General features: G+C 47.2%; 1 protein-coding gene across 1 annotated transcript in view; it reads left to right on the top strand.

Moving 5' to 3' along the window:
* CFAP47 (cilia and flagella associated protein 47) overlaps positions 1 to 13,074 on the top strand; it is a 1,765,744-nt gene that overhangs the window by 305,733 nt on the left and 1,446,937 nt on the right. Inside the window, exon 20 of the mRNA XM_029603108.1 lies at positions 9,617 to 9,761. Within this exon, the coding sequence (XP_029458968.1) occupies positions 9,617 to 9,761 (145 nt within the window). The remainder of the gene's footprint in view (positions 1 to 9,616; positions 9,762 to 13,074) is intronic.

The following is a 13,074-nucleotide window of genomic DNA, read 5'->3' as shown; positions in this document are numbered from 1 at the left end:
ACAATGCAGTTCTGGTTACCACATCTCAAAAAAGATATAGCAGAATTTGAAAAGGTTCAGAGAAGGGTGACCAAAATGATAAAAGGGATGAAACAATTCCCCTATAAAGAAAGGCTAAAGAGGTTAGGACTCTTCAGCTTGGAGAAGAGACGGCTGAGGGGAGATATGATAGAGGTCTATGAAAGAATGAGTGGAATGGAACAAGTAAATGTGAATTGATTGTTTCTCTTTCAGAAAGTACAAAGACTAGGGGGACACACAATGATGTTACTAAGTTGTACATTTAAAACTAATGAAAGAAAATATTATTTTACTCACTCGGAGGACTTACAGCTGGGAAACCTCTCATCCGAGGAGGCCCGCTGACGCGCGGGGATTTACGCCTCCCGGAGGGAGGCGTAAATCCCCCGACAAAGGTAAAGGGGGGGTTTTAGACAGGGCCGGGCGGGTGGGTTAGGTAGGGGAACGGAGGGGAAGGTGAGGGGAGGGCAAAGGAAAGTTCCCTCCGAGGCCGCTCCGATTTCGGAGCGGCCTCGGAGGGAACGGGGGTAGGCTGCGCGGCTTGGCGCGCGCCGGCTATACAAAATCCATAGCCTTGCGCGCGCCGATCCCGGATTTTAGTGGATACGCGCGGCTCCGCGCGTATCTACTAAAATCCAGCGTACTTTTGTTTGCGCCTGGAGCGCAAACAAAAGTAGGCTATTCGCGCTCCTTTTAAAATCCGCCCCTATGGGTAGAAAAAGAAAATCTAAAGTTTGGACATCTTCACCAGCTTCTATGGAAAGTAGAGGACCGATGGACCAACATGTAGTAAGGCGGGTAAGTCAAGCAACCCGCAATACTATTCTCTAGTCAAGCAATCAAATAATCAGGTTCATTTGACCTGACTTTCCTTTGGTAAAACCATGTTGCCTTGGATTTCACATCCTGCTGGATTGTAGATAGTTCACTATCCTTCCTTCAACAGAATCTCCATTAATTTTCCCACCACCGAGGTAAGGCTAACTGGCCTGTAGCTCCAGCCTCCTCCCTACTACTATTTTTGTGAATAGGACCACAGTTGCCCTTCTCCATCCTTGCGGCACCATTCCCGTTTCCATGGATCTATTGAACAGGTTCATTAGCGGACCCACCAGTTCCCTTAATATCCTGGGATATATTTAATCCGGTCCCATGGCCTTGTCCATTTTCAGTTTTGCTAGTTCCATCTAAACACTCTCTATGAATGGGGTAGTGTCTATCCTATCCACATCTGTACGCTTGCCAACCAGCAACGGTCCTTTTGGAATAGACTTCCATTTCTCCAAAGTGTTACTCAGTTCCTAACAAATCTAAAGCCCATTTCCCTGCATTATGTTGGGAGTGTGGACCCTTGAGCTGAGAAGAGGTTGTTGCTACCACCAGGGAAGAACCTCTGCTGGTCCTAGTCATTGGGAGGCGGTTTCAGAGAAGAAGACGCCACAGGACCTTCATCTATACCAGTCCTCATTCCCCGTAGGTTGAGCCCTTGGGTACCAGGACTGGCAGGACTTAGGCACGGGTCTTCTTCTCTGTCAAGGCGTTGGACCATGTGTCGAGAGGCAGAGGCAGTGTCGGACGGGCCTAGGGTTGAGGTAGGCGGTGGACGAGCAGGAACAGGAACAAGCTGGAGGTAAGGGCAGGCAGCGTACAAGCAGAGACGAGGTTCCAGGCTGGAGTCAGGGCAGGCAGCGTACAAGCAGAGACTAGGTATCAGGCTGGAGTCATGGCAGGCAGAGGTCAAGCAGAATCAACAAAACAAGGTCAGAACCAGAGAATCAATCCGAGGGGGCGAGGAGTGAGGCAGGAACTGGAGGCAAAGAACAGGAATGCAGGAACCAAGGCAAGAACACAGGAAACAAGGCAGGTATCAGGAACGCAGATAACTCGCACTCAAGATGAGCAGGACCTATTGCAGAGGCGAAGTGGTGGTGGCAGGACCGGGTATAAATACCCAGCGCATCTGATGTCATCTCCTCGGGATGAGGAGAGTTTTCCTGCCACTGGCCCTTTAAATTGCCCGAAGGGACACTTGCGCGCGCCTAGGAAGCCGGGCAAGGAGCAAAGTGTCGGCGGCGTGTGGAGATTCCACGAGAGTGGGCCGCGGCTGCAGCTTTTGGCACAAGGAGACGGCAATGGGAGAAGCCGGCATGGGCTTCCTGCCCTTCCAGGTGAGGGACCCGGCTGCGGTCTCAGGTGGCCAGGAACCCTAACACATCATTGCCCTGTCCTCGCATTGAGACTCCAGAGCTCTGCCTGCCTTTGGCATCCTGCACATGGGATGGGGAGCATTTCTAAGAATGCTACCCTGGAGGTTCTGGAGTCAACTTTCTACCTAAAATTCTAAATTTGGTTTCTAGGACATCTCTCCCACACTTTCCTAAGTCATTGGTACTTATATGTATGCAAATCCATGCAAAGCAACTCAACTTAGAAAGCTGTCAGCCACAAAATTCCCATGCAAAGCAACGCATTGTAATAGGGGAGGGAATCTGGCTAGGGCTATGCAAAATATTGCATGTATCGCACAAAATCACTGCAGTAGGATTATATCATGTGGTAAACAGCATATATCATGCAATATACAATGTTCAAAGCGTGTTAGTATCTTGCTGTGGCTTGATGCATCTCTCTGTTAACTAACAATGCAACAGGAAACATTAATCTAACGCAAGAGCCTTGGGGCTCTAATCCGCGTCCTGAGGTTCTCTCATTAAATTTAAAGAGCCGACACAGACAAAAATGGCCTAAAGTATAAAAATTGTATGGGGATCAAATGTGACCCCATTCCTCACCCTGGGGCTGCCACTCAAAGCGGCCCTGACAACCAAATATAAAAAAACAACAACCTGGTAGTCACATGACAATTCCCCCCCTCCCTCTCAACCCAATCACCAAGTAAGCCAAAGGTCTCCCCATCCCCAATTTAAACATAACATTAGTCTATAGTGGTTCCCCTTCCTCCCTCCCCCCTAAAACCTCCAAGTATTAAAGACTCAGTCTCTAGTGTTTTTTGGGGGAGGGGCCCACTATCATGGCTACACCCCCTGCGATAGTGAGACACCCCCCACAAAAAACATCCCAGTTTGATGAATCCAAGCCTAAGGTTGCTAAAGGAATATGAATGCTTAATCTAATGTTAAAGTCCTTTAAATTTATTTGGTATACTTTAGGTTAGTTTGGAATGACCTGCTAGGAGTTCAACAGTTAATCTTTTGGTAAGGGCTGGTTTACTGCCTTAGTATATCTAAATCCCTAATTGAGTCGTGAAAAGTGTCTCATCCTCTTAATTGGGATAATAATCAAAGAATGTGCTTGGGTTGGATGGGCATTAGTGAAGGTGGGAAGAGAAAATAGACACTTAAATTTAACCTAGCCTTAAATCAATCTCATGCTAAATATTAACCTTCCCTTTTCTTATAAATCTTTCTTATAAATATTTAACTAGCTTTTTCTTTTAAATCAAGCACACACACTAAAAATTTGCCTACCTTTCTTTTAGATCAAGTATGTACACTGCATATCAATGTACCCCATAATCTTCTCCCCCAAGCTTTGTCAAGAAATTTCCCAGCAAAGCAGTATTTTCAGATTCTATTCAGTCATCAGCAAAATAACCTTCTGCTCTTTGTACTTCCTCAGAATTCATAAATAAATAGAGTCTTTTGAATAATATATGAAAAAAATGGTAAAGAAGGACAAAAGTTGACAGTTCAGTGGAGGCCTATTTCATTCTAATGGGGCAATAGCAAGTACACCCTAAATATGATACAATGTATAGAGGATTAGGAATCAAAAATAAGAAAGTTAAGTTCCCTGTATGTACCCAGATCATTCCAGACTCCTGGGTTTTGCCTCCCTGCCAACAGATGGAGACAGAGACACTGTACATAACCCAGTGTGCTACCTGCAGTCCCTCAGTATTTATTTGTCTCCAGCAGATGGTAGATAGTGTAAAACCTGCAGTCTGGAGAGAAAGAAAGAAAAAGATTAAAAGACTAAATTTCCTTATCCTCCCACGGTGTTGTGAGGTGCTAGTGGGGCCATCCTTGGTTTGAGGCAGACGAGCAGGGGGTTAGTGACCTTTCTGATAGCTCTGTCCGGAGGTCCGTGGATATCTGGTGGTCCAGATCCCTCATTCCCACGAGACAGTTCTGGCAGCTCTGCACTGTAAGCCCAGTGAAGGAGGGAAGTATCCCTTTTATATGGTTTGTCTTGGGCTGGGTTGCTAAAATTTGGTGAAAGATGGATATAGCTAGTGGTCTGGTTCTTTTCTGATCTGCCATGCGGCTTGCGTTCTCAGAAATTAAAAACAAAAAAAGAGAACAAGGAACTAGCTAGAGGAATGTGTGCAGCATCAGTGTTCTCAAGGGGAGGGGGCAGGGGAGCTACCTTAGCAGCTCGGGGAACTCAGTGATGGCATTTTTCAGCAGCTTCTCTGGCTGCTGAGGAGACCATGTGTTGGCTCCATTGTGCTGAGGGACTGTTCCTCTTCTTGCTGTTGAGGTACTGGTGGTGCCGTGGATGCAGGGAGGAATAGCGTGCGCATGCGCCAAAAGCAGCATGGCATTGGGGTCTGCATTGAGCATGGCTGCACCGGTAGAACAAGTCTTGAGAGTGATGGGGTCTAGCGCTGAGACTTTCCCCATCATCGTTGAAATGATGGCCATTTTCAATTCCTTAGCAGCGTTAGCAGGAGAAGCAGGGGATTCTCCTCCTCGACTCTCGCCGGCGGTTCCCTGTCCCACGATGGTGCACAGAGGCACTTGTACCGAGGAGGAGTCTCTGGTTCTGGTAGAGGACTTCTGCCGATTTTAATTTGCTTATGTGCAAAGCTTGTTTAGTGGAACAAGCAGTGGGGGATGATGGTTCTCAGCCCCAGTCTCCATGGATTCTTGTCCGGTCAAGAGGCCTGAGCTGTTGAGAAGCTCTTCAGGCCTTTGATGATTTTTGGTGCCGGATGTTGAATGGATCCGGGCCTAAACGCGTTGAAGGTGCAGGCAGGCTTTGCTTAGCTGTGTGGTAGGCTGCGGCAGTGGTTCTTTTCCCCCGTGTATAGGCATGTTCATACATTCTTGCTGTGAGGTGGTTGCGTGCGCGGTTACCTGTGCATGTAAAGCCACGGCCTAGACTTGAGCGTGTATTTTCGCAGGTACTTGAGCGCATATTTGCGTAGGTACTTGTGTGCATAATGCCATGACCTAGACTGGAGTGCGTATTTGCACGGGTACTTGTGCGCCTAAGATTACAAACTAAACTTGAGTGCGTGTTTATGCAGTTACATCTACATGCATGACTACAGCCTATTCAAGCGTGTATTTGCACAGGTAGTTGTGTGCATATGACCGTGACCTAGTCTTGAGCATGTATTTGCGTGCATCCCAGAGGGGGGTGCGCGTATGCCTGGGTGGCATTGGTGTGCGTGCAGGAGGCCACTTAGAGCCAAAGTTCAGGAGAGCAAGACTCAGGGGATGAACAGGTCCAAGCACCTTGCTATCTGTGAGGATTGCTGTCTGAGAGCAATTCAGTCCTTACTCTCTCTCTCCGTTTGTGTCAGCACCGTTTAGATGCTCAAAGCGATTTGACTACTACAGCTTTTGCCAATGTTGGAACATCCCCTCGCCTATGGTGTCTCTGGAGGGAAGTGTAATGGGAGGCGAAGCAATGGTTAGTTCTCTTCTTCCCTTATTCCCAAGGGCAGAAGCTTCCCCGAGAGAAAGAAGGATGGGCCTATGGGCTCGGGTATAGATCCATCCTCTTTCTCCTGGGTGGAATGTTTCCAGGGCCTGCAGACCTTTCTGCAGAGACGCCCAGCGAAGGCAAAGCAACCTGCTATGTAGGGATTGTGTACTCAGCCTCCCTTTTGTCAGTCATGGCGAGCAAATGCCACAGGGAGGCTGTCCCTAGTAATGTTCAAGGGGATGTGGATCATGGGACATTGGAAGATTCTGATGGGGAATTGGCTTTCTCAACTCTAGAAGAGGGAGAAATTGCATGTGATTGAGAGCCACATCAGACTCTGCTCAGATTTCTTCTTTTTTTCACAGAGATCTCTTACTGAGTTTGTTGGCTCAGATCCTGAACATGCTTAGTGTGGCTGGAGGTCAATTTTAAGTTAAGCATTCTGTTTCTTTCCCCCCTCTGTCCCATTCAAGAGATATTGGATTTAAAGAAGGTAAATGCAGCTCTCGAGGTTCCCTGTTTCTGCATGGAAACTCTGAGGTCCAACTCTGAGGTCAGTCATAGCAGCGGTGTGCAAGGAAGAGTTCTTGGCATCTCTTGCCTTGACAAAGGTATATCTGCACATAGCCATCAGGCCAGAGCACCAGAGATTCCTGAGGTTCATGGTCATGCTGGGCTTGATGGACCCTTGGTCTGACCCAGCATGGCAATTTCTTATGTTCTTATGGTCCTAAGGGAACATTTTTGGTTTCGAGTCCTTCCCTTCGGCTGGTGACAACTCCATTTACCTTCACCAAGGTGATGGTGATGGAGGCTGCCACATTGCAAAAGGAGGGTATGTTGGTGCATCCGTGTCTGGACGACTGACTCATTTGTGCGAAATCAGAGGACCTCTGTCAGTAATCAGTAAAAAAGGTACCGATGCGTTTGAAGTCTCTGGAATGGGTAGTAAACCTAGCAACGAGCCATTTTGTCCTCTTTCAAACTCTGGAGAATCTGGGAGCTCAGTTTGACATGCTGGTGGAGGGAATGTTTCTCATAGAGAGAGATTGATGAAATTGAAGAGTCAGATTAACCTTCTGCTAGAGCATTTGGTGCCCAGGGTCTGAGACTATTTACAGGTCCTGGGTTCTATGACATTAATATTGGAATTAATGCATTGGGCATTCACACATATGCGACCTCTGTAGGGGGCTCTTCTCTTCTGCTGGAATCCTTTATTGGAAGAGTTTCAACTTCCTCTTCCGTTAGAGGGGGAAGCCAGGGACAGTCTCTCATGGTGGCTTACTTGCAGCATTCTTGAGTGTGGTATGGAATTGGAGGTTCCAAATTGGGTACTAGTCACCACCGATGCAAGCCTCTCAGATAGAGAACAGTGTGGCAAGATCAGTCAGCACAGGTTCAGTGTTCAAAACAGGAAGCCTCATGGTCTATCAATCGGTTACAAATGAAAGCAGTGCATTTCGCATTGCATGCCTGTCTACCAAGATTACGTGGCCATCCAGTACGGATCCTATCATCAACCGTTGAGATGGAAATAAGAATCGGGCAGTGGCTCGAGAGGCCCAGAAGTTGATTCTCTGGGCAGAGCAGCAGTTGGAGTGGCTTGCAGTGTTTCACATCACCAGAGTGAACATCGTTCAGGCGGATTTTCTCAGTCGGAGAAAGTTATACCCCGGGGAATGGGAGCTGTTGGAAGCAGCGATATGTCTCATTCTTGGAAGATGGGGGTAACCAGACGAAAGAGATCACCGAGGTGTTATGGTTTTACAGCCACTGAATGGAAATTGGTATGGAAGGAATTGGAACTCTGGTGCTGCCTTGGTTTCGAGGGATTCTTCTTTGTCTTCCCTTCATGGCCTCTGGTGGACAAGGGATTATGGTGGATAGACATCTGGGCAAGGTGATCCTGGTAGCTCTAGAGAGGCCACCTTAACCATGTTTCCCAGATCTGATCAGCATGGCCATAGATGGGCTCCCGAGGTTTGTACATCAGTTGACTTTTTTCCAAGAGGGCCCAATAATTTTGGGTCAGGTGGCTCCCTTCTGTTTCATGGCTTCACTTCTGAGAGAAGACATCTGAGATGGAGGGGATGTTCCAAAGTGGTTATTTCCACTTTATTGCAAGCATGACGACCTTCTACATCCTTGACGTATGTGCGAATTTGGACAATCTTCGAGTCCTGGTCTGCTATTGACAGAGTGCAGCCTCAGCCTGTTAATGCTATGGTGTCACATATTTTGGCTTTTCTACAGGAAGGTTCTATTCAAGGGATTGGCCTTTAACTTTCTAAGAGTCCAGGTAGAGACATTGGGTTGTCTCCAGGGTAAGGTGCAAGGGTATCCTCTGTCTGCACATCCGGATGATATACAGTTCCTTTGGGAGCTAAGAACTTACATCCTCAGATGCAGAACATTGGTCTGTCTTGGAATCTGAATCTAGTCCTTAGAGGATTGTGTGAGGCTCGGTTTGAACCACTAAAGAGAGCTCTGGTTAAGGACTTGAATCTTAAAGTGGTTTTCTTGATGGTTATTTGTTCAGCCATGAGAATTTCAGAGCTCCAGGCTCCAGGCTCTGTTATGTCAAGATCCCTTCCTACAGATATCGTATTTGGGGGTATCTTTGTGCATGGTGCCTTCTTCTCTGTCTGAGGTAATCTCGGCGTTCCATCTTAGTCAGACAGTGGAGCTTCCAGATTTTCTGGATTTGGATTCCTCTTCATTTTACGCAGGGGAGCTTAGGCTCTTAGATGGGAGGCATACATTGTTGAGGTATCTAAAGGTCACTTATGATTTTTGTAGATCAGATCACCTCTTTGTAGATTGTATCACCTCTTTGTACTGTGGAGTGGTCCAAAGAAGGGAAGTAAGTTGTCTAAGGCTAAAATTGTGTAGTGGCTGAAGGAAGCGATCAAGTCGACTTACATTTCTAGAGGGTGCCTGCTGTTGGAGGGTTTGGGGCGCACTCGACGCCTTCTCAGGCAACTTACTGGGCTGAGTCACAACAGGTGTCTTTGCTTGAAATTTGCTGGGCAGCTACTGGGAAGTTGTTGCACACTTTTGCTAGGCATTATTTCTTGGATTTCGGGCCCCAGCTTCCAAGTGCTTTATGAGTGGAACTCTTCAGGTCCCAACTAAATTAAGGGGAGCTTAGGTAATCCCAGGAGTCTGGACTAATCTGGATACGTACAGAGAAAAGAAAATTGATTCTTACCTGCTAATTTTCATTCCTGTAGTAGAACAGATCAGTCCAGAGATCTACCCATTTACTGGGGGGGGGGGGGGGGGTGGGATTCATACTGTTGTTTTGTATATAGTGTGGAGTTGTTGGAGGTTTTCAGTACTGATCCCTTATGTTAAGTTTAAGTTTTCCATTGTCTTTTTGAGCAACTTCACCTTCTGCCGGCTCATTGGAGGAGAGGAAGTTTGCTTAGAAGCTTGCTTAGAAATTTGTGGTTATTGTTGTCATCTTGGCTTGGGTACAGGTCAAAACTGAAGGACTGCAGGTGGCATACTGAGTTAAGTACAGTGTCAGTGAAACTTTCACTGTCTCCATCTGCTGGCAGGGAGGCAAAATCCAGGAGTCTGGACAGATCTGTGGTACTACAGGATTGAAAATTAGCAGTTAAGAACCAATTTTCCTATCCCCTATGGTCTGTACAAGTTTATCAAAAGAATCGTAAAAGAAATACATATATTCATCGGGATTTTTTAATTTTCTAATTTATGGCCATAGTGTTGTAGCTAAATGTTTCATAAAAAATGGTAAACTAAAATAGTGATTTCTCTCAGTGTAGAGACTTGTTAAGGTATAAGAGGTTTTGGCTCCTAGAGAAAGAGGATTTAGAGAATATGCTGACACAGAATATTTCATGTTTCCTAGTTTGATAATTACTTTTTTTCCTTTAAATTGCAGAAATTGTTCTATTTCCATAGTGTTCCTATTAATTCAAACCAGGAGATTCCATTCAAGCTTCACAATCACAGTGTCGGATGTGCCAGGATTGAGTTCGACTTCTCTAGCTATCCAGATTTTTCTATTGTTCATAAAGATCCATCAGGTATGTCTTATCTAACTTCCAGGCAGGGTACTGAAGAATATTGTGTGACTTTATCAACCAAGTTGATTGGAAAGCAAAACTCTTATCCAGATGTATCGTACTATGAGAAACTGGTAGAGAAGAGGAGTCACAGTAGTAAAAGTGATGGTGATATTGTAATAAGAATTCTTCAGGGTTGGCTGGGCATTTGAATCGTCATAACTTGAACATTTATACAGTTGATCACATGGTATGATGTTTATAATGTGGTTTGAGAAATGTGCCTGTTGAGGCAGGGATTTTATAAGTAGCCTAGTGGTTTGAGCAGCAGGCTGAGAACTAGGGAAGCCAGGCTTCAAATCCTTGTGGCTCCAAGGACTCGTTTAATAAGAAATTTAATAAACACTGATAAATTCCTGACTAAAATAAAAGTAAACTGAAAACAAAGGTCCCTATATATGGGATAGGGACCGCTCTATTAATACAGAGCCACAATTTAGAAATCACTATTCTCCCCAAATTTCTACAAGAACAAAAAAGACAATCTGAAGCAGATCCATCACAAATACTTAAACTGTTTTTCTCATGTCTGTTGCACTCAGATGCACTACAATGATGTTCTTTTTGAAAAAAAAAAACCACAGAGAAAACATTTCATGGCTTTCTAGGCAATTGCATCAGCAAATGGTCTGAGTAGAACAGTCACGAGAAAATGCTTTCAATTTTTTGGGGCTTGAACAAGTCACTTACTTATCCAGGCAAGTCATGTCTCATTTCTATTAAACAGCTGAAACTGGCTACACTTTCCAGTTTACTGTGACCAGAATCCTAAAGAATATGGGTAGCTGCTCCCTGTATTGTAGAAAAGGCTTGGGATTGATTCCTCATATCAAGGTGAATTTTAAAAGCCCATCGCGTGGCAAAATTAGGAGATGTGTGCACAAGTCGGGCTCGCGTGCGCCCATTGAATTTTAAAAGCTGCCCAGATGCTCATGTATAGGAACATTGTTTTTTACATGTTAAATTTTGCTCCTGTAGTACCACAGATCAGTCCAGACTCCTGGGTTTATGCCTCCCTTCAAGCAGATGGAGACAAAGTTTAACTGACACTGCCATATAGCCTAGCGTACCTCCTGCAGTCCCTCAATATTGACCTGTACCAAAGCCAAGATAGTATAATAAAACATGAAACCATCTCCCCTGAATGAGCAGTGGGCAGAGGAAAACCTAGAAAACAGACAAACTTGTCCCACTTAACAAAACATGAAGGATGAAACAAAACCTGAGCCATTCTTCAGAATAAGTACCATAACAGATTGAGCGGATTCTCCAAAACGCCCTACCTCTAAGGCGGGAATCTGGACTGATCTGTGGTACTACAGGAACGAAAACTAGCAGGTAAGAACCAATTTTCCTTTCCCTGTGTTATGATTCCTGCCTGCGGAGCTATTCCCCTCGAGCAGGCCTCTCACCTTCTGCGCTGCCTTTTCCTTCGCGGCTGAGGCCGACGACTTCCGCGGCATGGAGCTGCCCTTGGAGACCTTGCCTACGCAGCCGGGTGCCACCCACGTTCCTCCCAAGTGGCCATGAGGCCGCTGCTGCCGCTGCGCCATCGCGGCCCGGACTGCCGCCCTCGGGATCTTCACTCGCGGCAGGGAGCCACGAGCCAGCCTGTCTTCCACGGCATAGGAGCCGCCACCGCTGGGGCCTGCCTAGCGGCCTGGGGCTGCTCTTAATTCTACTTTTGAGACATGGAGCCATCCCGGATCCTCTTCATGCGGCAGGGAAGCCGCCTCCGCCTGTCGGTACCTGCGCAGAGGCCCAGCTCTTGCTCTGCACAGCACAGCTTCTTTGCGGCAGCTTGGCCGCTCTCCAAGGTCCTGCCCCCTTCCTAAGGGGCAGGCTCACGTCTTCTTCCCCTTCTTAAAGGGGTAGCATAGGTAGGGTCCTCCTGGCCCCACCGGAAGTCAGCTCCTCCTGGTTTCCTGTGTTAGCCCTATTTAAGGGCTGCTTCTCCACTTCAGCTTAGCCTTGCATTGGAGTTCTTCGCTCCTGGAAGTCTCATCTTCCAGTGCTCCATCAGGTCTTTGTTCTTCGTTGGAGCTCCATGTCTCATCTTGCTTCCTGAGTCTTCGTGGTTTCCTGATGTTGTATGTCTTCATGTTCCGAGGTTCCTAGTCCAGGCTTCCTGATGTTCCACTTCCGGATGTTCCAGACTCCTGATGTTCCGCTTCCTGATGTTCCGAGGTTCCGCTCCTCCTTCGCTCATTTCGAATCCTCCTGACTCTCCAGCTCCTGTGGTTCTCCAGATGACACCTTGTTGGGGTAAATCCATCTCGTTGGTTCCTGTTCTCGTCATTAGAGTTTCGTCTCAGCTGGATTCCCTTCCTGTGCTAGTCCCATTCTCTGCATGGTTCGTGACCAACCTCTTCAGGTTGTGTAGGGCGCGCTACAGGGACAGGGTGGTCTGTGACCAGCCCATTGGGTCCACCCGTGTCGGTGCGCTGTGTAGGGCGCCCTGAGAGACAGTGCCAATGTCTGAACCTTCCCAGCTCCTCGTCTCGTCCAGAGTCTTCCAAGTTCCTCGCCACATCCAGAGTCTCCCAAGTTCCTCGCCTCGTCCACATCCAGAGTCTTCTCATCCATGCTTGAGTCTTCTGTGTCACAAGGCCTCCGTCTGCCCTCATCCTCAGTCCGGCCTGCTGCTTCTTGCCGATACCCAGCTGCAGGTCTGAAAGGGCTGGGAATGGTCTGAGGACTGTTCACTAACCAACACAGTGTTGTTGGCTTCCAGAAGCATGCAGGTCCGGCAGAGGGTCAGACTTTGTCTTCACCCATGCTGGGACACATCTTGCCAACCCTCGGCGCTGCCTTGGAGTCTTCTGGGGTCGTGCCGAGGCCCAAGGGCACACAATCCCCTCAAGTTGGGATCACTCTCCTAGCGGTCCCGAACACAACACCCCTGTATGTTCCCAGATCAATCCAGACTCCTGGGATGTACCAAAGCTTACCTAAACAGGGTGGGACCTCGAGAGTCCTGCTCTAAATACACTTTCACTGAAGCCCCCAGCCTCTGGGGCCTGGACATCCAAACAATAATGTCTGGTGAAAGTGTGCTGAGACTTCCAACTGGTCGCCCTGCAAATCTCCTGTGGTGACACTTGTTGACACTTGGCCCAGGATGCTGCCTGGGAATGAGTAGAATGAGCTCTTAAGCCCTCTGGTACTGGAAGCCCCTGACAGATATACGCAGACCCAATAGCTTTTTCAACCACTTTCTCAATTATGGCCTTTCTTTGCACCATTCTACAGCACAAAAAGGTGATCCGACAAC

This window comes from Rhinatrema bivittatum, chromosome 5, assembly GCF_901001135.1.
Source record: "Rhinatrema bivittatum chromosome 5, aRhiBiv1.1, whole genome shotgun sequence".
Taxonomy (NCBI): Eukaryota; Metazoa; Chordata; class Amphibia; order Gymnophiona; family Rhinatrematidae; genus Rhinatrema; species Rhinatrema bivittatum.
This window is presented reverse-complemented; position numbering and strand designations above follow the sequence as displayed.